General features: G+C 41.6%; 1 protein-coding gene across 5 annotated transcripts in view; it reads left to right on the plus strand.

The window, feature by feature from the left end:
- The window catches only part of trmt1l (tRNA methyltransferase 1-like), a 39,891-nt gene extending 15,814 nt beyond the window's left edge, over positions 1 to 24,077 (plus strand). For 4 of the 5 annotated variants that reach the window (XM_028456790.1, XM_028456791.1, XM_028456792.1 and 1 more), the window contains exons 9-16: positions 134 to 398; positions 946 to 1,158; positions 1,227 to 1,417; positions 2,100 to 2,166; positions 10,853 to 11,010; positions 13,749 to 13,814; positions 23,357 to 23,483; positions 23,707 to 24,077. In XM_028456790.1, the coding sequence (XP_028312591.1) occupies positions 134 to 398; positions 946 to 1,158; positions 1,227 to 1,417; positions 2,100 to 2,166; positions 10,853 to 11,010; positions 13,749 to 13,814; positions 23,357 to 23,483; positions 23,707 to 23,893 (1,274 nt within the window). In that variant the 3' untranslated portion in view covers positions 23,894 to 24,077. Of the gene's footprint in view, positions 1 to 133; positions 399 to 945; positions 1,159 to 1,226; positions 1,418 to 2,099; positions 2,167 to 10,852; positions 11,011 to 13,748; positions 13,815 to 14,006; positions 16,809 to 23,356; positions 23,484 to 23,706 lie in introns of those variants that run through there. The other variant, XM_028456794.1, reaches the window with a different exon arrangement.
- Positions 24,078 to 25,376: the final 1,299 nt, after the last annotated feature.

Raw genomic sequence — 25,376 nt, forward strand, 5'->3', positions numbered from 1 at the left:
TTTAGAATTTTAAAATTTTGTGTATATTCGATCAGTTTGATTTCTTAGTTAAGTATGTTTTAATGAATTGATGTTAATGTCCTAAGTTTAATGAATCTTTTCAAACATTTGTAACAAATGTTTTTAATCTCAGGTATCATGGGTCTCCAGTGGGCCAAGCACCTTCGTTCTGCTGTCAGAGTAACCATCACGGACATAAACGAAGCCTGTGTGAAAATGATTAAAGAGAACTCTGAACTCAATTTAATCCGGGTGGAAGGAGGCAGCTCCAGAAGCCTCTTAGGGTCTGATGTAGCCACCAGTTGCCTTGAGGAAGAAGCAAAAGCTCCTATTGCTTCAATAGAGGTTACAAAGATGGATGCCAACGTCATCATGCACCTTCGGCCATTTGACTACATGTAAGTATGCAAAAGTTCATCAAAGAACAAAGTGCTAATTCATCCTCTATACCTGCTTCATCAGTTCAGGGTCATTATGTCATGTGCCTATCCTTACTTACTCAGGCTTTACCCAGAATACAGTGTAGATAGGTTGCTGCCTCATACCGGGACAAAGATAGACATTAGTATTTCAACAACACATCAACAGTAGGGTAAAACAACTCTGTCTCATGACGGTCCAAACCCAGCTCATATTTTACATTAGTGGGTGAAACAAATCCACATACACTCCAATGGTTGTCTCTTGCAGTATTAGGAAAAACCTACAACTTCTGAGGGTGAAGATATACGTTGTGTGGAGATTAGCAATTCTATCCCAGAAGTTGTTTTCCTCCACCAGTATGACTGCTGTGTGAATGAGATGTGGTTTCTGTAAATGGCATTGTTTTAAAAGGTGCTTCAATATGAATCTATCTGAAAACAATATTTTTTACAATGCTTTTTAAATGGTACAGTACCTATTTTTGCTGATAACTTTACTTTCTGTCTCCCTTTAAAATTTCAGTCACTTGGATCCGTTTGGTTCTGCAGTGAATTATCTTGATGCTGCCTTCAGGAATGTCCGTAACCTGGGCATCATCTCTGTAACATCCACGGACACAAGCTCGTTATTCGCCAAATCACCCAATGTCACCCTGCGGCACTATGGCTGTCACATAGTACGAACGGAGTACTACAAGGAGCTAGCTGCACGCATGGTGGTTGCAGCTGTGGCCAGGTAGAACTTTATTTCTAAAATTAAATAAGTTGAATTCTGTTCTTATTCTGTCCTCCGGCTTCACGCAGAGCGGCAGCACGCTGCAACAAAGGCATTGAAGTGCTCATGGCGGTGGCATTGGAACATTTTGTGCTGGTGGTGGTCAGAGTCCTCCGGGGTCCTACACAGGCTGATGAGTCAGCCAGGAAACTCCGCAAGCTAGTCCATTGCCAGTGGTGTGAGGAGAGGATCTTCCTCAAACAGGGAAGCATGGTTGACGGTGAGCTACTGGCACTTTTATTCTCACTGAAACTTTGAAAATTAAACGATTGACAGAGTTTGACAAAATGGCTTCTCCTCATTTGCATTTAGGACCAGTGACACATTGAGCAAATATCAATGATATCCCTCTATTAAAAATGTCAAAAAAAACTTCTATGACAGTTTTACAAACTTGAAACAGATTCAAAATCAAATCTTCTGAGAGTCTAATTTACGAATGGCTAATATTAAATTTTTATAAATAGAGACACATTTACATACAACTAAAAACTTTTACAAGTCTCAATACACGAGACCAACTTCTGATAGATATATGTCAGAAAGTACACACTGTGTTTTATAGTTTGTGGCTACTTAACCTTAACTTACAGGTCTTAAAGCCTTGCTAACAGTGGCTTAGTGTACAAATACCACTGCACATTTGTTGAGGTGTTTTGAAGTCCATTGCTTCAAAGAGTCGAGGTGTTTTTGCAGCAAAAGGGAAATCCACACAAAATTGAGCACATAGTAATGATTTCATGAATATAAGAGTGTGTATGGTCGGAAAAAAGAAAACAATTGGCTATATTGTGTACATTGGATTACCTTGTTTATGAAATGCATTGCACACATACAGTAAATATGACTTGACTTGTGTTATTTGTGTAGACTAATTGACACTTTGTGCCTTTGTCATTCAGAAACACTGCCTTGTAGCTGTCATGGCAGTCTTCCAGGAAAAACTACAGTGCAGCTGGGACCACTGTGGTAAATCTTGAAATATTTGTTGTATTGACGTTAACGATAATTATGGGTATTATCCCATACCTAGGATGCCAAATATCAAATGTTGTATATTTGTGAACCTTTCACTCGCTTTCATTGTGCGTACAATATGATTGATGTGACAAATTGACAGCTAAGCTACAAGTTATTCTACATTAAATGAAGTTTCACTCCACTGAAACAGAGAAATGTAGCAATCTAAGCTACAATAAAATCACAATCACAGTAGCTTAAATACTTTAACTGCACCGAGTCATATATGTATGACTGTCTCTTATGATGATTTCTAAAAATGGAGGTGTAAATAACCTTAAAACCCAGTGACTTCGTCTAAACCACAAGAGCAAAATTATAAAGTCCAGGGGCCTCATTTATAAAATTGTGCCTAGGTAAGATCACTTCAGCTGGCGTACGCTAAAAACCAGGAAATGCCTATGCTAAAAAACTGTCAGACTTATAAACGAGGGCGCACGCTCGTCCCACGCCAGTTTTTTTTTTTTATAAATTACAATCAACTTGAAAGTTGTTGCATGTGAGGAAACACCCTGGGGCCTCATTTATAAAACATTGAGCAGAATCTACACTAAAAGTAAGTTCCCCAAAATGTGCTCCACCATAAAGAATTCCAATTTATAAAACCGCGAGGAGCTCACCTGCACGCACATTTTCCTTTATAAACTACAGCTCAGCCTCAAACAAATGAAAAGGTTAAATATACAATAAGTACCAAGTAATTATTCATAAATATAAACATGTGATAAGTGGAAATGAGTAACAGTGTGAGCGGAAAGACCGAAAACAACATGTTCAGGTTGTGATGCTGTTGTTCAGTCTGATGTACAGTTGGAATAAACCACCTGTTTATTGTAGACATGTATTTAAGCCTCCTGCTCATTGCACTGATGATTGGAACCTTCTTAAAGCAATAGAGTGGCTAGGTTATTAACTCACTCAGTGCCATTGATGAGATAACTCGTCATTTGCATTTTTTCACAGGGATTACTAGAAAACACACTGGCGGAGGTCCCTCATCAATATATAAGCTGTGGGGTGTTGTAGTGACCAACTGTGTCCTGAAGATGGCAGCAGTGCACCTTTAGATGCGAGATTAGCCACTGATGCTACCCAGCAAAGCAGGAAAAAGGGAGATTATGGCGCTACAGAGTGATGTTGTGACGTATCCAGCAGCTCACACCACCACATACTAACACAGATCATGTGTGGACCTGAGTAGATTATTGATAATGTTGTGATCGTGAGATAAAACCATCAACTAACCAGGCCAGACGGGTCATCCCTGCGTGTCGGGAGGAGGGGGAGGAGGGGGAGGAGGGGGTGTGTGGAGGTAGGGCTGCTCGATTATGGCAAAAATCATAATCCCGATTATTTTGATTGATATTGTAATCACGATTATTAAAGACGATTATTCATTGATTTGAGAAAAAGCATTTATTGATCTTTTAACTCTGGTATTTCTTTTAACACCATAAGCTTGAAGTGAAAAACAAGAAAAATGCAAATAATTAAGATAAAAAATATATTGATAAAATGAATTAAATAATATGTAAAAAATAAAAAATAAACACTATCCCAGACTTAAAGTATTATACACTGAAACAAAATTACTTTACCATAAAAAAAATTCCAACTCCAACTATGGTGTAATGCACTTGCTACAACAACCTTACCTAGTACTGCAAAAGACACTGTCGTATTAATCAGTATATTAACGATATAACAGTTAACAAATTAAAACTATATTTGAGGTAAAGGCACACCCTTTTGGCCAAAATTAGTCTTAACAAGAATAAACGGACTGAATCGTACTCACAAGAAAAATCAGCTGCCAAAACTTATTTTTAAACTCTTTTTAAAAACAAAACAACAGTAGTTGACACCTAGTCCCATACTCCCTCATCCAGGCTCCCTGCAATCTGACACCTACAACCTCTTAAAGGTTTTTAGCCAGGAACACCAGTCTGTTAACTTGGTCTGGTTTCAGGGATGAGCGCAGGCAGGTGACGACATTACCACCTGTACTGAAAACCCTCTCTGACGAGGCACTTGTGGCTGGAATACAAAGATATTTCCTTGCCAGGTTGGAGAGCCGTGGGTAGAACTTCTGGGATACCTTCCACCACTCTAGTGGGTCCGCCTCAGTGTCCAGTGTCCCTGCCTGAAGGTAGGACTGTAGCTCAAAAGCTATGGCCTTGTCCTGGTCCTGGTCCGGTTGCAAAGCAGCGGATCTTGGAGCTGTGCCTTCAATGACCGGCTTGAAGAAGCTGCCCAGGGCTTTCTTCTTTCGTGCACCACCAGCAGCGGTGGCGTCAGTGTCATCAGCAGGAGTCACTGCTCTCTCAGGGGCCTTCTCCTGGGAAAAGGAGGAGGAGAATATTGTGAAGAGAAATGATTAAAATGTTTAATCTGACTAAATGGTTATGTCTATTCACAACTAGAAATAATAAAGTATAACTTAAACGACTTTTGTTTACATTAAATTACATTGTATTTACTGGTTGTTATTAGTACCATAGCATTGTTATTATTATAATAATTATAATTACCATGACAGCCTTCATCTCAGATGACAGTCTTTCTTCAATTGACCCATGCTTGTCTTCACTCACATATGTGAGCTTGAACCTTGGGTCCAGGGCTGAAGCCATGTCCAACAGCTCTTGTGTTGGTGCATCATCATATTTCTCATTGAGATAGCCCACGATCTCTTCTTGATACACTTTGCAAGGTCTGTGTCGTCCTCCTGCACAGCCAATATGGATGTGTTGAAAAGGTGGAGAGTTGGCTTGACAAAAGACACACTCACATATTGCTCCCCAGAAAGTGCATCGGTAAATTCAACGAGAGGGCTTAGTGACTTGTTGATGGCCTCCAGTACATCGATGTCCTGCCATGAGGGGGTGAGGTGTCTGTTTCTTGTGTCGTTGTAGAGGACTTCTGCAATGGCCTTCTGCTGCTCTAGGACCCTGCCAATCATAGCCTGCCGAGACCCCCACCTCGTTGGACACTCCGTCGTAAGAGAGTGTTCAGGCAAATTCAGCCTCTTCTGTACATCTGTCAGCTCCCTTTTTTTTTTCCAACTGTAGGAGAAGGCACTGACCAGTTTTTTGCAGACCCCCATTGCACGGCCAATCCTGTGGTCCTTCATTGCATTCTCTAAAAGTACAATAAATATAAACATTTATCATCATTACCATCATCATAATCTTCATCAATGTATCAATAGGCTGGGAAATATGAATTATTATTAGGAATTAAATACATTATCGTGTGTGTGATAGATGGATAGATAGATAGCTAACATGATATATTCTACATCCTAGGTTCCCAAAGTGGGGAACGCAAATTGTCATAGAGGGTATGTGAATACAAAAAAATAAAAAATGGAAACTAGAATATAAATCGACCAGCAGTCAGGAGCCTCCATGCTTTGCCACAAATTACACATTAGCTGATGTAAGACAACCCATGGTTACAGAATATTATTATTATTTAATTTATTATTATTATTATTATATATTATTCAGAGACACATTTCACTGTAGGGCTACATTGTTTATTACATCAGTGGTTCCCAACTTTTTTGGGTTGTGACCCCATTTTAATCTCCAGAGACTTTTTTCTTTCTTTCTAGAATTAGCTTTTGATAATGTTTATTGTTTGTTTTTTATTCTGCAATTTATTTTGAACTAGATTTATATTTGAGAAAGTGAAAGTATACAATACAGTTTAAGATTGTTGTGTGATGTTAAAATTTGAAAAATAATAATTACAACATTTTTAAAAATACATTGATATTCAGCTTTGTTTTTTTTTTTTTATCATTATAAACTATTAGACTTTTCAGGGGACCCCATTTGAATTCCAGGCGACCCCACATGGGGTCCTGACCCCAAAGTTGGAAAAAAACTGCATTTCATTATTATAATTTTTAAGTGTGCAGAAGTAGGGGCTACATGGCTTAAGATTACATGTCTGAAGGGGTACGGGACTGTGAAAAGTTTGAGAACCACTGTTGTACATGATTTGTTTAGTTATTAATAAATTGCATCACACAATCAGGAGAAGGAAACCTACTACTCACCTATGGCCAAGTGGAGTCTGTGCCCGAAGCACTGCAGCCTCATCCAGCCATTGAGTTCAGCTGCCAGCTTCATATTTGAGGCATTGTCTGTTGTGATACAGACGAGTTTCTCTTCGTTCAAGTCCCATGCAGCCATCGCTTGCCTCAGGCCATCGGCTATATTTTGCCCTGTGTGGTCTTCGGGGAAAAAAGCCGTTTGGAGACAATTCGTCTTTATGGTGAAATCCGCGTCGATGTAATGAAGTGTGAGGCTAATATATGGCTCCATGGTGCGGCTCGACCATAGGTCCGTTGTGGTGGCAAAATATACTGCTGTTGACACTTCTTTTGCAACTTTTCCACGACATTCGTCATAAAGTGCAGGCAGCGCAATTCTGCTAAAATGGTGACGTGATGGTAACACATACCGCTTGTCCATTGTGTTCATCAGTTTAATGAACCCCGGGTCGTTAACGGTGTTGATAGGGCTCATGTCTTTGGCAATCATGTATGTGACTGCATCAGTTATTTCTTTATGCCTGCGGGAGCTGGGTGGATATGCGGTGGCATTATAAAGCGTGTCCTTAATTGAGGACTGCGTGGCGGTGGCAGGAGTCGAGGAGCTTTTAATTTTGAGTTTTGTTCCTTCACTGCTTGGTCATATATTATTCTGTGTGTGGACTTTAAATGCTTAAATAAATTGGTTGTGTTTCCTTGAGGTGCAGACACGGTCGCGTGACATATCTTGCACAATATCTTAGTTTGTTCCGAGTCAGACTCCTCAAAACCGAAGTGTTTCCACACCACAGAATTCACTTTTCCTTTCTTCACGACCAAAGGCTCCCTTTCTGCCATCTTCTACCGTCTCCTTCCACAAGATTTTTCTAAACACTCACTTGCACCGGGGACTGGGAAGGGGCGGGGCGGAGTGCACAGTTGGAAGGGTCGCTGCATTTACCACACAAGACGCGCCGTGCGGGCGGCAGAATGATCGTTTTATAACGATTATCTTGTTTTTGTAATCGAGGGCAGCCAAAATCGAAATCGAAATCGAAATTCAATTAATCGCCCAGCCATATGTGGAGGTGGGTACAAAATACCTCTAGCCTGTGAGCCAGATAGCAAAATAATAGGTGACACGTAGGAGGTAGCAGTGCACCTTTGGATGAGAGATCATCCATGCTCAGCAGAGCTCAGAGGGAGAGAGGAAAGGCATTTATGAGACAGAAAATGGCGCTACGTACAGGGTTGACGTTCCCAGCAGCGGATACTCGACCAGAGCATGTTTGGAACTCATGGATAATGTGGCGATGGTGAGATAAAACAATAAAACAAACGGGGCAAACAGTGAGACTCTGTATGTCGGGGAGGAAGTTGCGTGTGTGCAGACTGACGGAAGAGAAAGTTGGAGGAACGCCAAAATACAGTAAGGAATCAATTCAACTCTGACCCAGATAGCAAAATAATAATAGTTTTGCCATCAAAAGCCCTGTCTGTGTTTTTTTTAAAATGTTTTATTAAAGGAAACAATGTTCATATGTTAGAGTTGTCACTAAAGCAAAAAAAAAAAAATAGCTTTAAAGTCGCTTACGGCTTTTTTTTTTACAAAAAGGCTTTTTTCTCTTTTTGCACTGAAACTGAAGATTTGTGTAAAACTTGCTCTATTCAACGGCTTATTACAAAAGAACGAAACGAGCCAGAAATAAATGTTTTCTTTTTGATGAAAGTAGAGGCTTCAATCTTTCAAAATCTGGTGTCAGAAAATATTCTGTGGGTCTTTAAAATCAGTCAAAATGCTCAAAAACGGCTGGCACTGAAGGCGGTAGAAAATCTGAAAATGGCCGGCACTGAATGAGTTAAGTAACACTCTATTAGCTGATGAAGGTGCCATTCAAGCAACTCGGCCAATCCGAACCTGCAGGTAGGCGAGCTGCTACTCCTGTTTGGATTAACAGAGATTCTCGTGTTTTCTGATGGGTTTCTTTTTTTTCAGTTTCAATGCAGGGAATTGTGTTCCTATAGAATAGTAAAGTCATTTAGTTACCAATTGTCATGACCTGGCTTGAAAGGTCACAACAACAAGAAAGGGAGACAAGACCATGGCAAACATTTCATAGAATCTTTATTATTTAACTAAGCAAAAATCAAACGTTCAAGTTAAATAAATAAAATAAACCAATTTGGATGAAATTATCTCCAATTCCACCAAAATAAACCAAAATTAAACCAAATTTCATCAAAGTAATCTTAATTAAGCCAAATTAGACATTTACATCATGGAGTGTGTATATCAGTAGAATCAGTATTGTAAATATGCATGAGTGAAGATGGTGTTGTATGGTGTAAACCAGGCTAAAACCTAATCTAACCTAACATAACCAGATCAAAAACCAAGGTGGGTGTGTACCTGTGTGGAGGCTGAAGCAGAGAGTGAGTGAAGGAGTCTGGGAGCTTAAAGCTGCTATCCGGAGTTTCTGAAAGAATGTCTCGACTTCCTCCCCTGCCTCTGCCAATGTAACAGAAGCCACGCCTTGCCTTTACGTTTATGCACGCGCATTGCAAAACATAACAAAGTCGCATAACTACAAAAACTACACATTTATTGTTAGAGTGCCATAACTTTTCATTAAAACATGTTTATTACTTGTCAATTAGTGATACCGGTTTGCTGTTGTGACGGTGCATGTGCATTCACTTTGATTGACAGTGGCTCGCTTCAGGAAGTCGTAGCCTATTGGCTGGGCGAAGTCGGCGCTCTCTTGCATTTGTATAGGGGTCTATAGGTTGAAGGCGGGACTTTTATACATTCATGTATATGAATGACCACTGTTCATCCATCCATCCATCTTCTTCCGCTTAGCCGTTTCCGGGTCGCGGGGGCAGCATCCTCAGTAGGGAGGCCCAGACTTCCCTCTCCCCGGCCACTTCCTCCAGCTCTTCCGGGGGGACCCCGAGACGTTCCCAGGCCAGCCAAGAGACATAGTCTCTCCAGCGTGTCCTGGGTCTTCCTCCTTCCAAAGGGACGTGCCCTGAACGCCTCACTAGGGAGGCATCCTAATTAGGTGCCCGAGCCACCTCATCTGGCTCTTCTCGATGCGGAGGAGCAGCGACTCTACTTTGAGCCCCTCCCGAATGACTGAGCTTCTCACCCTATCTCTAAGGGAGAGCCCAGCCACCCTACGAAGGAAACTTATTTCGGCCGCTTGTACCCGCGATCTTGTTCTTTCGGTCATGACCCAAAGCTCATGACCATAGGTGAGGGTTGGAACGTAGACCGACCTGTAAATCGAGAGCTTTGCTGTTTGGCTCAGCTCCCTTTTTACAATGACGGACCAGTGCAGACTCCGCATCACTGCAGACGCCGCACCAATCCGGAGGTGCTGATTCTCATTCCGGCTGCTTCACACTCGGCTGCGAACCGATCCAGTGAGAGTTGAAGGTCACGGTATGTTGGAGCCAACAGGACCACATCATCTGCAAAAAGCAGTGATGCAATACTGAGGCCCCTGAACCAGACCCCCTCAACGCCCTGACTGCGCCTAGAAATTCTGTCCATAAAAGTTATGAACAGAATCGGTGACAAAGGGCAGCCCTGGCGGAGTCGAACCCTCACCGGAAATGATTTCGACTTACTGCCGGCAATGCGGACCAGACTCTGACTCCGGTCATACAGGGAACGAACAGCTCCTATCAGGAGGTTCGATACCCCATACTCCCGGAGGACCCCCCACAGGAATCCCCGAAGGACACGGTCAAATGCCTTTTCCAGGTCCACAAAACACATGTGGACTGGTTGGGCAAATTCCCATGACCCCTCAAGGACCCTGCTGAGGGTGTAGAGCTGGTCCACAGTTCCACGGCCAGGACGAAAACCACATTGCTCCTCCTGGATCCGAGGTTCAACTATCCGGCGGACCCTCCTCTCCAGTACCCCTGAATAGACCTTACCGGGTAGGCTGAGGAGTGTGATCCCTCTATAATTGGAACACATCCTCCTGTCCCCCTTCTTAAAAAGGGGGACCACTACCCCGGTCTGCCAATCCAGAGGCACTGCCCCCGAAGTCCACGCGATGTTGCAGAGTCGTGTCAGCCATGACAGCCCCACAACATCCAGGGCCTTGAGGAACTCCGGGCGGATCTCATCCACCCCCGGGGCCCTGCCACCGAGGAGCTTTTTTACCATGCCCCTCCAGGTCTTACTGTCGCTGCCAACGTGAGCGTTGAAGTCCCCAGAACGAGGGAATCCCCAGAAGGAGCACTCTCCAGTACTCCCTCTAAGGAATCCAAAAAGGGTGGATACTCCGAGCTGCTGTTTGGCCCATAGGCACAAACAACAGTCAAGATCCATCCCCCCAGTTTATTTTTCAATTGCATTGTACAGGTTATAGGTCACATTAAAGGTGGAAAAAAGTTGTAAAAAATGACACCAAGATAAATAATTTCACATTACAAAAAACTGGCATTTGAACAGGGGTGTTGTAGACTTTTTATATCCACTGTATTTTCAGGCTTGTTAAAACCATAAAGTTGATGTCCCAATATATATCTTCCTTTCACAGGCAGTCATGAGATTTGTTGTTTGTGCAGGGCCGGTCCTCTGTTTAACACAGGCTTTCTTCGGAGGATGCTGTGCGCAGCTGTACAGCACAGCATGGAGGACATCCAGCCACTTGTCAAGACCCTTATCTGCGAGTCAGAATGCACAACATTTAAGTCAATGGTCCACGCTGCTTTCACAAATCAGGGTAACACTGCTGCTCACTGGCGCAGCACACATGTTCAAAGTGTAACTAAACCGCTAGGATTTTGTTGACCTGTCAGTTGGGGGTATATTCCAAAAAAATCTTGATTATGGACAGGGCTCCTGTAGCAGATAAGACACGCCCAGGCTGTGCTAAAAAATCTATGAACAATCTAAGAACAATCTATGCTATGCTAACTACCTACTCAATACTCACTATACTTATTTATTTACACTTCTCTATTCATCACAGATTGTAGAGTTGACAGGTGCTAGTTTTTAAAGGTGGGGTGGGCTAACAATGCTTGTTTGTGATGCAAGATGGTCCCAAAACGTCTCAAAATCTTGTTCTTTTCCAATAGAAAAATTAAATTGTAATAGCAGGCTTTAAAACATAGAGGGCAGTCACTTATACATTTTACAACAACATATGCCATATTGAAATACTAAAGGTTAAAATGTTAAGAGTTGGACCAGGATCAATCAACAGCACAACCAAATTCATATGTATTCAGCAGAAAAAACCTGTTTTGGTGTTTAGTTACTCTTTAAGATAAATGGTAATACTAAATCTTCAGTGTACAGGAATCAACTGTTTCACATACGCCAAACAAAAGAAGTTTGGAGGCACCACATTACTAATGGTTTAAAGCAGTGGTTCCCAACCTTTTTTTCCCCCTTTGCGTTTTCATCAAATCATGTTTGCCCCCTCTTCATGTCTTTAGTACCCCTCCATATTTTCATATTTTATTTGTATAACTTTGAGCTCTCCTAAACTCCTTCCTGTGTCTTAACATTGGTTATCCAAGGCCAAATATACAAACTAATAATAATGGGGCAGATTCACTAAAGGTTTCCTGGTATTATAATGTGTGCAAACGTCACTCCACGTGCTAATAAGAGGTAAAAACCCCAAGGAATCTGGACTGCACGTGTTCAGCGTGTCACAATGCGCCCACAATCCATTTAGTATGTTTCCCTCTGATGAATATGTAACTATGGCAGATCACATAAGGGCAGCAAAAAATGGGAAGGGGAAATGCAAATAAATTAATGCCGTGGGCGCAATTAAATTTATCAAAACTGGAACTATTTGCGGTGACTGTTTCTGTACCGGAAAATAGTACGCCTCACAGGCAGGTGCAAACTCATAGCTTTACACACAGAGATCAGAGCTGCAGTGAATGTTGACGCGCTACACAGTGGAGATTGAAAAAAACAAGGATACTGTGTACTTGAAACATACTTTGGCGTACACCAGCAAAGCGTACTTCGCGCTGCATCCTCGTAGAGTACGCAGAGCCAATTAAATGCAAAGCTCAGATTTTACTGCCATCCGGAAGTTGTCTACATACTTTGTGTCACACAAAACACTGCTCGGCATGTATCGACCCACATTAAATGTAACACCGTCCTATATTTAACCCATGTGGAGAAACAGAACAGGAGAGATGGAGATGGAAAGAGATTGCATCCACACTGGGGAAGGATGAGGCAGTCTTTAGTGTGTCTGACAAAGTGCTACTCTGGAGTTCAGACCTGCTGGGTGATGCTCAGTAGATCATTTTCAAGTGCTGCAGACTGATTTTTCTGTTGCTTGAGTAACTCGGATCAATGCGACATTTTCTGTCCAAAGCTGCCTGTTTTTCATGGACTGATAAGAGTTTTTTTTTTCTACAATATTGAATGATTGTGCAGCAGACAGAGAAGTCCACCTGCCTCCAATTTAACTTCTTCAAATGTCGTTTTGTGCTTCTATGCATTCACCTCTCCACAATAAACAAGCAATTAGCACCGCAATCTTAGTGAATTCCCCACGGCAGGTGAGGAAACAGCGCCACCAAAGGATTTCGGGAATCGCAAGGTTTACTACCCTTTATTTTAGATCGTAGTGAATCTGCCCCAAAGTGTATTGTGGTCATACCAGCCTGGTCATTGCCTGATCTCGTTAGATCTCGGAAGCTAAGCAGGTTAGTAGTTGGATGGGAGACCACTGAGAATTCCAGGTGCCACAGTGGGGGGGACAGTCGCCTCAGTGGTATCTGTCACTGTATCCTTGGGCAAGACACTTCACCCACATTGCCTAGTGTGAATGTAGTCTGTGAGTGAGTCTTGGTGGTGGTCAGAGGGGCCGATGGCACACTATGGCAGCCTCGCCTCCATCATCTGCCCCAGGACAGCTGTGGCTACAATAGTAGCTTACCACCACTGAGTGTGGTGTGATAGAATAATGCCTTAATTCTGTGAAGTGCTTTGAATGCCTATGATAAAGTGCTTTATAATATCCAATGCATTATTATTATTATTATTAACCCGCCCCCCAAAAAAATACAAAAAAACACACAATGCAACTTTCATATGACTACTTCAAAAATTACTTTTCCTTTGTAAAATATAGTAAATTAATTTTTGTCTCTAACGTCAGAAGTGTGAATAGCCTCTACAACATAAATGAATCCTGTTTCAATAAATCAAAAGAAAGGACAGTGTTTTATTGGGTAGTGCTACTGCTCACTACTTCTCCAAAAATAGCCAAAAAAGGAACTATGAATGTTTTTCCTATTATTTTAAAATTAATTGAGAACTGTTTCCTAGTACCCCCTGCAATGTGCTTCTGGTTGGGAATCACTGGTTTAAAGGACTACTCAAATTATTCATTACAGCCTTATTATTGCCTAACATTACAGTTTTCCAATATTGATTAGGATCTTTTTTCTAAGACCTTTTTCTTTATATTTGCAGTGGAGTGTGGAGTAGTCATTAAGACTCTTCAGAGTGGAGACAAGTCGGGCTTCACTGATCAAGCCGGTGAGTGAGGACATAAAAACACTTTATTTTATGGCTTTAGAGCTTGGAGTTGAAGTTTTAGTACATTTCAAAAACTGTACGACAGTACTATTGCAATTGTTTAGATTACATTGGAGTGATAATGCATAATTGTGATAAATCGTACATCATAGATATAAATGTCTGCTAAATTCTTGTGTATTCTTGCAACAGCCTCTTAAAAAAAAAAACTCTACAACAATGAGAGGTTTTGTGGCTTCCGTCACCATTAGGCTGCTGAAAGCCCTTGGGATACATGGTTCCCAAGGGCTCTGCGACAGAAAATTAAATCAACCTCTGATGTGCCCAAAAGAAGCACCCAGTGGATATGGATCAAGCGGAAGGAGCCTAACTGGGCTCTAAGACCATCATGACATGCTCTCAGGTCAAGGTATGCGGTCAGCTTTAGGCTTGACTCTGGAAAGAGGACACCCCTGCCTTACATAGTCCAATGAAACAACCAGGCTTCTCATGATTGGGCATGGGACAGGTGCGCACCTGTGGCTGTTAAAAAATAACATTCCATAGGGGGCTGAAAATCCACCAGGGAAAAAGAGGATGTTTGAGGGAGCAGAGACAAGGGAATTGCATTGACCAGTACTTCTTATGAAGCAACCAGTGAAATCAGTCCATTGAAGCACAGCGACGGGAACAAAACCACAGTTTGCAGAGCATCAGCACCCATGTCACTGAAGAAGTTGGTACAACCGCAGAAATGCCGGTAGAGGACTCCACCCAACCACAGAGAACTTCAAAGGACGAGATCAAAGTGCAGACACTTCCTAGGGAGAAACAGATAAATACTTCTTATCCAGATTGGGTCGCGGGGGCAGCATCCTCAGCAGCAAGGCCCAGACTTTCCTCTCCCCGGCCACTTCGTCCAGCTCTTCCTCGGGGTCACCTACCAGTGAGACGTGCCCTGAACACCTCACCAGGGAGGCGTCCGGAGAGGATTCTAATCAGGTGCTCAAGCCACCTTATCTGGCTCTTCTCAATGCAGAGGAGCAGCGACTCTACTCCGAGCCCCACCCTGTGGACGAAACTCATTTGAGTTTCAGTGATGTTTCCTTTTCCACATGAAGTCATCTCCTTGCTGGCCCACGTCTACATATCAGTCAGTTTACAGCTTTTTATGGTCACTTTTTACCGGAACCAGACAGATACACCACTTTGTCCATTCTTCTTACTGTGCATTATCACGGAGCGATCACATCGGGTCTGGACTCTGAGTCAGAATGTGCATGCGATTGCTGCTGAACAAACCCAAAGTGGTAATTTGTTTGTTTCCTTCTATTACAAACTGACTTACTTTATCCAGGTTGTTGCAGCGCTGCCTCTCCGCGTGACAACTTGAAAACTGCGTTGTATGCATTTCTCTGTCTTTGCCATGATGAGGGCATGTGCATGACAAAATAACTGATCACAATGGCCACAGTTACATTACATTACACTTTTTTTATTTCTGAATTATTTATTCCGAATTAAATCATTCGGAATTAAAGTGTTCTGTTTCGTGTTTACACGGAAATGGTAATTCCTGAACGAGATTTACATGGAAAACCGGTTTATTCGGCTTTAGTTAATTCCGCTTTAGGTCTGGGGGTTGGGAAGCCTCTGATTGGACAGGGGGAGAACGTGACATATCATGTCTATCAGGAAAAACACACAACAAACCTTTTATTGTTAGCTATAACACAGACGACCACACAAGAACTGTTTTCATCTTTATTTTGATTGTAGTTTTCAAGCAGCAGCTCGACAATAACATACTGTTTCAGTTTGGACTGCACAGCTGAAGGAAGATAGGAAATAATCACCGGTAAAAAGCCCAGTAAAACTCTGGAAAACAATCACCAGAAATAAACAGTTGCTCCCTGGTAAAAATAGTAGCTTTAACAGCTGGTAAAATGATAAACTGGTGATATTTCAGCCTGTGAATGCAGTACGGGGACGCATTTACTCTGCCTCCGGGTCCTGGTGCCAGCCGTCCGGTAAAGCCTGTTCCGTTTACCGTGTTTACCGAGGTGTGTTTAATAAGTCTGTGTGTGTCCGTGTGAAAGTCTGCATGTTTATGCCTCTGTCTATCCACTCTTTTCATTATATCCATGTCTTTTAAGGCTCTTATTAAATAGTCTAGGCTGGAGTTCGGGCTGCCGCCATCTTGGATTAGGTCGTCACCCGCGTGTCATCGCGCAAGCGCAAATTGATCCGAATTAGCTTAAAGCCGTTTTAACCAAGTGAAGTGTTTACAAGAAAGAGGAATTATTTAATTCGGAATTAAAAACTAGCCACCTAATTCGGAATTAACTTTAATTCGGAATTAAATTAGCATTAGGATTTGTGTTTACAAGGTCAAGTTAAAGAGGAATTAACTTTTTTGAAGCTCCCATGTAAACGTGGCCAGTCATTCAGTGGGAGTGCGTTCATTTTAATTTAAACAGTTTCATTGGTCCACCTTAACGGCAATTCCATTGGTCTAATGTGACTGAGCTCAATTTTTTGGCGGCATGAAACAGGTAAAACCGAAAAAAATCCACTAATTAGCCGCCTCATTGTTTCAGCCGCAGGATTCAAAGCGTGGGAAAAAGTAACGGCTTATAGTCCAGAAATGATGTTATATATATATGAGGGCAGTGTAACTCTGGCATTCTAGTGTAAGGGGGTTGACAAGGAGTGAAAATAATAATAGTATTAATTATTATTAATATTACAATAATTTAAAGGAGGTGCCACCTAAGATAGTTTAAAGTGTCTTAGGTCACTTTAGTAGTTATTAATACCTTATCATTCAGTGTGTGAATTTTTGTCAAACTGTCTACTCTTCAATAATAAATCATATTTGCATTATTGCATAAATAGTAAAAGTATAAACATTTATTAATCAAACAAGTGAAACCTATCTATACTATAATTCAAGGGAGGTCTGTGTGTGTGGATGGAGGTGTGGATGGATGTGTGTGTGGAGCAAATATCTCCCCGACGCGGTGCCAGTTCGACCTGAAACTCGGTCAACGGGTTCCAAATACCCTGAGTGTGTGTATCTGTTATTTTGGAGTAATTTGGTCATTTTAAAATGTTTATTTTAATTTTATTTCACTTCTGGACGGCCCCGAAATGAAACCTATTCAGCTTTTGACCTCAGGGTGTGAGGGGGCGCTAGCGCACCATCTATATTTATTTCACTGCACAGCTCCTCACACCAGAAAGTCACGTGTGCAGCCAGAGCCAATCGCTGCAGACACGGACTGTAAACACACTAGTGAGAGAGAAGAAAATAGTTTTATACCGGAGAGGGGAGAGGAGCGTTTAAGCAGCCGTGCTTGCACTGATAAACTAGCAAAGCTCTAAAGTCTCACTTATTGGGCCTGATGTTAGTCACTGATGTTCGTGTGTGTGAGCCACTGCCGACTCTACTTCCTCCTGTGCCATGCTATCGTTAGCGTCTCAAACACGGGAGCTCTCTGAAAAGATCATTTGAAACAATCAGCCACTGGTGAGTCTTTTGCAGACACGTTTCCCATTGTTTAAACCATATAACTGTTGTTCAATAACGCGCTGTTTCACTAGAGTCGGTTTTGACCTCAACCTGTTCAATACTCCATCTGGAAAACTGCAGATTCTGTGTCATGCCGTGCATGAAAGCTAAGCTCTGACCACTCGGTTCGAAGGCAAAAAATTGTTTTTGTTTTTTTTAAAAAGGCAGCCGAATTGTAGGTAATACTTTAATTTACTTACTCATGTAGTTTGGAGCTTTACGTTTTGTTTTGCTCAGTTTTGTTACTTTTCTGATTGGCGCTACAATGTCTATGGAGTTTGGTTATCAGCGTCTCAAACATTTCACAGACGGTATTTATTTATTTAAATATACTAAATGAGTAAAATAAAACACAAAAAGACAACTGAAAGAATAAAAAATACACATGACTCCAAAAAACATACATTACAGAAAAATACAACAAAAATATGAAAATGACTCAAATACGCAAAACTAAATATTTATACAAAAAATGACAACAGATACACAAATACACATATTGACTCCAAAAAAACCAACATTACAGAAAAATACACCAAACAAAAAAATATAAAAGTGAGTAAAAACACATTTATCATGTTCATGTCCCATAGAATTAAACCGGGGAAATTGCACACGCTGTTTTATTTTGCACCCGCAAATAAACCCCTTTATAATAATAATAATACATTTAATTTAAAAGCGCTTTTCGAGACACTCAAAGACACTTTACAGCATAAAAACAACAAGAAAATATGACGGAGAAAAGAAGTGAGTGAGTGGGTGGGTGGTTTAAATGTTGAAGGCTGAGTGAAACAGGTGAGTTTTGAGAGATGATTTGAAGGATGGGAGGTTGGTGCAGTTTCGGATGTGGCTTGGTAGGGAATTCCATAGGGTGGGGGCAGCTACAGAGAAAGCTCTGTCACCCCAGGTTTTGTGCTTGGTCCTGGGGACAGTGAGGAGGTTTGCATCTGAGGAGCGGAGGCTGCGGGAGGGAGTATAGGGGTGGAGCAGATCAGTGAGGTAGGAGGGGCTTTTAAGGGGCTATTAAGGGCTTTATAGGTGAGAAGGAGGAGTTTGAATTCAATGCGCTGAGGAACGGGGAGCCAGTGGAGGTTTTGGAGCACAGGGGTGATGTGGTCACGGGAGCGGGTGTGGGTGAGGAGGCGGGCAGCTGCGTTTTGAATGTATTGGAGTTTATTTAGGAGTGTGGAGGTTGTACCAAAGAGGATGCTATTGCAGTAGTCAAGGCGGGATGTGATAAAGGCGTGAATTAGGGTTTCAGCGGCGGGGAAGGAAAGTGTAGGACGGAGACGAGAGATGTTTTTGAGGTGGAAAAAAGCAGTTTTTTTTTATGTGGTGGTCGAAGGAAAGGTTATCAAAAATGATACCAAGGTTACGGCACTCAGAGGCAGGACACAGGGTAGAGTTATCAATGGTGAGGTGAAAGTCAGAGGCTGTTTGGGTGAGGGAGTTTGGACCAATGAGGAGTATGTCTGATTTGTTACTGTTTAAGATAAGGAAGTTTTCTTGGAGCCATGTTTTGATATCAGAAAGACAGTTTGAGAGTGTGGAGTGGGTTTCATGGGTGATAGACTTGGTGGAGATGTATAATTGGACGTCGTCGGCGTAACAGTGAAAACGGAGAACATGGCGACGAATGATTTGACCGAGGGGGAGGAGGTAGATGGTGAAGAGGAGAGGGCCAAGCACAGAGCCCTGGGAGACTCCTTGGGACAGGGGGGCAGTGGAGGAGGAGCAGTTGTTGATGAAGATAAATTGTTTTCTGTTAGTGAGGTAGGATTGTAACCAGGTGAGGGCATCGCCAGTGATATTTAGGAGGGATTTTAAGCGGGAAAGTAGGATGGAGTGGTTGATGGTGTCGAAAGCAGCAGTGAGATCAAGAAGAACAAGAATTGAGAGTAGGCCGGAGTCAGGTGAGAGGAGGAGGTCGTTGGTCACTTTGAGAAGGGCTGTTTCAGTGCTGTGTTTGGTGCGGAATCCAGATTGGAATTGTTCGAAAAGGTGATTATTGTTGAGATGGGATGTGATTTGTGAGGCAACAACGCATTCCAGGACTTTTGACAGGAAGGGAAGGTTGGAGATGGGTCGGAAGTTGCTCATGATGTCAGGGTTGAGACCAGGTTTTTTGATGACGGGGGTTACGGCAGCCAGTTTCAGTGATGAAGGGACGGAGGGAAAGGTGAGGGAGGAGTTGATGATTTTGGAGATGAGATGGGAGATGGTGGGGAAACAGTGCTTAACAAAGGTGGATGGGACAGGGTCAAGTACGCACGTAGAAGTTTTCATGGTGGAGAGGATTTTTAACAGTTCAACTGGGTGGACAGGTGTGAATTTGGAAAGAGAACGAGTGGTGAGAGGGGCGGAGGCAGGTAAGGAGTGGGCGGTGGTGAGAGAAATATTTAAGGAATTGTAGAGGGTGTTAATTTTTGATTGGAAGAATGATAGGAAGGAGTTGCATTTGTCTGTGTTAAAAGAGTGGGAAATGATGTCACAGGGTTTGAGGAGTTTGTTGACGGTGGAGAAGAGAGCCTTTTGGTTATTGGAACTGTTGTGGATAAGGTGCCGACAGAAGGTTAAGAAGAGAAGTGGAAAAATCATGAGGAGAGATGGATTTCAGGTTTCTAAAACAAATGGTTCGCTTGTCCTTGGGGTGGAGGGTGGGGAGGTGGAGGCCCCATGGTGATAGCCAGATGATCTGAGATGTAGAGGTCAGTACTGGAGAGTTTCGGGATGGTGAGACCGGTGGAGCAGACTAGATCTAGGGTGTGGCCATGGGTGTGTGTGGGGAAGTTGACTTGCTGAGTGAAGTTGTGGCAGTCCAGTAGAGCAAGAAATTCAGAGGCATGGGGGTAGTTGATGTTATCCAGATGGAAGTTGAAATCGCCGAGGAGGAGAATGGAAGGTAAGATGGGTGAGAGCTATGTGTTGGGTTTAGGAGGGCGGTAAATGACTGTGATGACGAGGGGGGAAGGACCGGGGAGTTTGAAGGTGATGTGTTCGAATGACTGAAAGGATGTTGTGGATATGGTGCTGATGTGGAGGGCTTTTTTGTGGACTGAGGCTACGCCACCGCCCCGGCCAGTGAGACGGGGCTGTTCAATGTAAGTGTAACCAGGGGGGGTGGCTTGGTTTAATGATAAATAGTCTAGAGGTTTATGCCAGGTTTCAGTGATGCAGAGAAAGTCCAGGTTATTGTCAGTTTTGAATTCATGTAGGATGAGTGCTTTATTGTTAAGTGAACAGGTGTTAAGGAGAGCCAGTTTCAGTGTTTTCAGCGTTGAGGGTGGCTGTGAGGAACGAGGGAGTGGATGGAGGATGGAATTGGGCCGTTTGATACGTTTAGTGTCATTTTTGTAGGGTTTAGGGGGCCTGGCTGTGATTATGGACTGAATGGGAAAGGTGTGAGCAGATGGATGTAGTAACGGCTGGAGCCTGTAGGGGGAGCTGTGACAGGAGGAGGTGCTTTGGTGGGGCACAGTAGAGTATGGTGAAGGAGACGGTGTGTGTTTTGTCAATCATGTGGGAAATGCAGGACGGCGTGCTGAAGATTGGCTGTTAAAATACTACTGCCCAGTTTATTAGGGTGAAAACCATCGGGATTAAAAAATGATTTTCGACCCCAGAAGACATTAAAGTTGTCGATGTAGCCCACATGTTATAACACCACAGAGCACATATGTACACCTCTTTGTACATCCAACCTTGAAACACAGTCATTTGGCCATAATTAACTGTATTTAAGCTCCCACATGAATGCATACTTCCGACGGGCACTGTATCTATTTCACTGCACAGCTCTCTTCCGGTGCGTGCCAGCTGAGTTTGGCCCTAATCTCGCTCCTGTGGACTTCTCTTTTGAGGAAAAATATTTTTTTACTGTTCCTTATTTGGCAATGATGTCGTTTCAAGACGTTAGTTTGACCGTACGCTATTTAGACCGGACAGACCTCACCCGGAAGTGATTGACGGCAATGGCTGCTTTGTTGAAAGCTACAAATTTCTCTGCAGCGTGTGTAAGAGAGAAAAAACATATAATACAGAAAAATACACTAAATACACTAAAATACTCAAAATTACTCCAGACTCACAGTACAGTGGCAACAAAAAACAATAATTATACAAAAAATTCACAAAAAGACAACAGAAAGATTAAAAAAAATAGACATAATGATGACTTAAAAAAACATACATTACAGAAAAATACAACAAAAATATGAAAATGGCTCAAAATACACAAAACTAAATATTTATACTGAAAATAAATAAAACTAAATATTTATACTAAAAATACATAAAACTAAATATTTACACAAAAAATACACAAAATGATTCCTGAATCACACTACAATGGCAACAAAACAATAATTATACAAAAACACAACAGAAAGATACAAAAATACACATGACCCCAAAAAACATACATTACAAAAAATATTTAAATTAAAAAAAAAACAGCAAACATTTATGCACAAAAAGACAAAAGAAAGATGCATAAATATACATGACTCCAAAAAACATATGTTACAGGATAATACACCAAACAAAAACATATAAAAGTGATGATGAAGTCATGCACATGTCCCATAGAATTAAACCATGAAAATTGCACCCGCAAATATACCCCTTATGCTCCCACATGAATGCATACTTCCGACGGGCACTGTACTAGTTTACACAATAACTAAGAGTGCTACACTCACTAAGCTAAGAAAAATGGTTGAGTATATACAATTTAAAAGTAAAAAGCTATAAGAAAGAGAGAAATTAAACAGTGTGTGGTTTTGTTGCGTGTGTGTATGTATGTATGTGCATGTGTAGGTGTGTGAGAGATAACTATGTGATCAATATGAAGATGAAACTGTGACTGTAAGTACTTTTAGGCCCAAATGGAATTGAGATCCAGAGTACCTCGCGTTTTGATGAAGGAGTCAGTAGTCCATCTCTGTGGCAGAAGGGGTCGGTGAGAAGAGCCTGAGGCAGCAAGGCGCGGTTCTGGACCACTGAGTGTGTCCGACGGGTCCTGGTTCTGGACTTGGTCAGCCTTCCGCTGGCTTTTCAGCTGGTTTCACGGCTGGTTCCGAAGCTGGTTCCACAGCTTGTTCAGATTCTGCAGGTTTCAACTGGTTCTGGCTTGTGAGAGGCCTGACGGGCCTGGTCCTTGATCAGCACGTGCAGGCTTTGTTCTCGTGTTGGTTCACAGCTCGGCTTCAGTAGCTGTGGGAACATAGGCATTTCTGTGGAACCTGCAAGCTTAATTAAAGTTTAATTAAAATAAAGCACTGTCATGGTACAAAGAAATAAAAATATAATACGTTAAATTGTAATTGGGTGTTCAGTGACCAGCACCAATTCGTTTCAATGATTTCAATTTTGTGCTTGTCTTATTGTCCTGGTTTAAGCGCTCCTATTGGTCAACATTTTTGCGGCAGCCAATCAGATCGCTTTTGGGTGATTCATGGGTTTTGGATGTGTGCTATGAGTGGATAAACTAAACTTTTTTGGAAAAAAATATGTAACTAACTCATAACACAGTTATATTATAACCTTCAAAGCAAGATGAGAACATAGATCATATTTTTCTGGACAGTTTGACACTTCATTCATTAAGAAAACGTTAAAATGTAACTTTACTGTATGTAACCTTATTCTAAGAATGTCCTTGTTTCCTGTGAATAAAGAGTTAGTGACAATGCAGAAAAATGAATGAACATTGTATCAAAGAATTGTGTCCACTTTTAGAGTGTTTTTGTTCATTCTTGGAGAGAAGCAGAACACTAAGGAGTTTTTGCCATGTACTTTAGTTCTTGAAAAACGATCCTGTAGACCCTTTCGTTCATTGATTGTGAGCGAAAGAAGGGGGGGAGGACATTGTCTCCTATACTAGTCTATATTTTGTACTGCTTAATTGTACTAACTACTCCTTTTTCTTCCTTCTAAGCTGTTGAGTTCGATGACAAAAAGTGTCTAATTCTGCTACCTCTTGCAGGGAAGAGGAAGAGTGTTGAAGAGTCTGGGAATGTAGTGAAGAAGCTAAAGGGTGACATGTCACTAGAACATCCTCCTTTCTACTACAGCATCCATCGCCACAGTATCAGAGGGATGAACATGCCCAAGTGAGTGTCACCATTACCTACCTCTTCTATATTCCATGCCCTGACTTTAAAGCCATTTTCAACAACTGTAGAACAAAATCATGAAGACATCGTTCATAATGAAAAATACTTAATGTGTGATTTTATGAGATTGCTTTATGACTTTTTTCATTTTCTTTCTAACACAGTGATTGCATAGTGTAAATTTGAGTTCACACAACCCCTGCACCTTGTGCTTTCTCAGGTTAAATAAGTTTCTGCAGTACCTGACAGAGGCAGGCTTCAGGGTAAGTAGGACTCATTTTGACCCGACCGGAGTCCGAACTGACGCCACACTACAGCAGTTCAAGTCTGTCCTCACCAAGTACAGTGCTCCGACCTACACCAATGAAGCCACTCAGACCAATGTGACTACAGGGGAAGCAGTGTGACGTGCCACAAGGCACAATAATCTTCTGACAGCACTGAATTTATTTTCATTGAAGTGTTAGTTTGTAGAATAACATTGAAAACATGGTGTTTATTTTCCCCACAAATGGTTGATCTACATTCATCCACGTACTTATGAATTACTTGTTTTTCCTGTTGGAAAAAATAAAATGCTGAATTCTTATACATTCAGTGGTCTGAACTTCTTTGCTCAGAGAAATCTTTTGAATGATTACTATATACAGTATATATATATATATATACACACACACACACACACACACACACCAATAATGTATAAATTGTGCCCATTTATTTAAACATGCCTTCTCCCTCTGATTGACAGCTCTTCCATTATTGTCCACCTTATTTTGTCTTTGTATTTTTTGTTATTCCATCCTTAAGTTTTAACCTGTTTTTTTCTGTACGGTGACCTTGGGTACCATGAAAGGCGCTTTTAAATAAAATGTATTATTATTAAAGAGTGGGTCCTTTCAGTAAAAAATAAATATATATTTGACAATATCATGCTTTTTAAATTTGTGCAAACCATTAATGGCCATCCATTAAAAAGACCTTGCTGTTGGATAAAATCATGAACAAGTGATATTAAATAACTTAAATAACTATGGACTGAAAAGACTTCCAACCTCTTTTGAACTACACCCTTTTTGAGTTCATTCGAGCACAAACTGCAAGCGAAGAATTTTGATCCGACATCAGTGCCTGACCTTAGAGATGCAAATAAGGGTTATTATTAACCAATGTTATTTATATTGCATTGAATACAACACTTCACCATTACTGCTGCAGTTAAATTTGCTTATATTACTGGTAAGTGTTAGTGGAGTCAATATTACCTACGGATGAACCTTAAGTAATTACAATTGTTATGTACACAGGTTTGTCAGCAGCTCTTCCCTCTCTTTGTATTCTTTATTTAAAAGCTTTTATAACGTATAACCATGTGAACTTCCGTGTTCACCCACGGACTATGAGCCACGCCCCCGACACCTTGGTGAAGAAGGGAAGCGGAGCAGCGGGAAACGATCCACTCACTGCACCGGGGAAACAAACCACCGGCAACACAACATGATTTGTGTTAAACCGTTCGGAGCGCACATTTTTATAAGTGCATATATGTTTTTCGTCACGGGATGCATTGCACAAAAGGTGAGTTGGACATTCACGCGCTGAAAAACACTCCAGTCGTGCTTGGCTGCACGAGGCAAGCTGTAGCCTAGAGGAACTCTGTTCGATGGATTTATTAAAAAGTTAGCTACTTTGTAAGTATTGTTGAAAACGCAATTGAAATACATTTAAGGAAACTCTGTACTTAGGCATTTATTTTGAACTGACACAAATTTTTGTGATAAAGTTGATCTATTACTAGTAATGTATCTATTTGAAAATTTCCTGAAATGCCAAACAATTAAATTGACAGCTGAAATTAGCTTTGCATGTTATGAATATTACTGTAATGTT

The sequence above is a fragment of the Gouania willdenowi genome, chromosome 9 (genome assembly GCF_900634775.1).
Source record: "Gouania willdenowi chromosome 9, fGouWil2.1, whole genome shotgun sequence".
Classification (NCBI taxonomy): Eukaryota; Metazoa; Chordata; class Actinopteri; order Blenniiformes; family Gobiesocidae; genus Gouania; species Gouania willdenowi.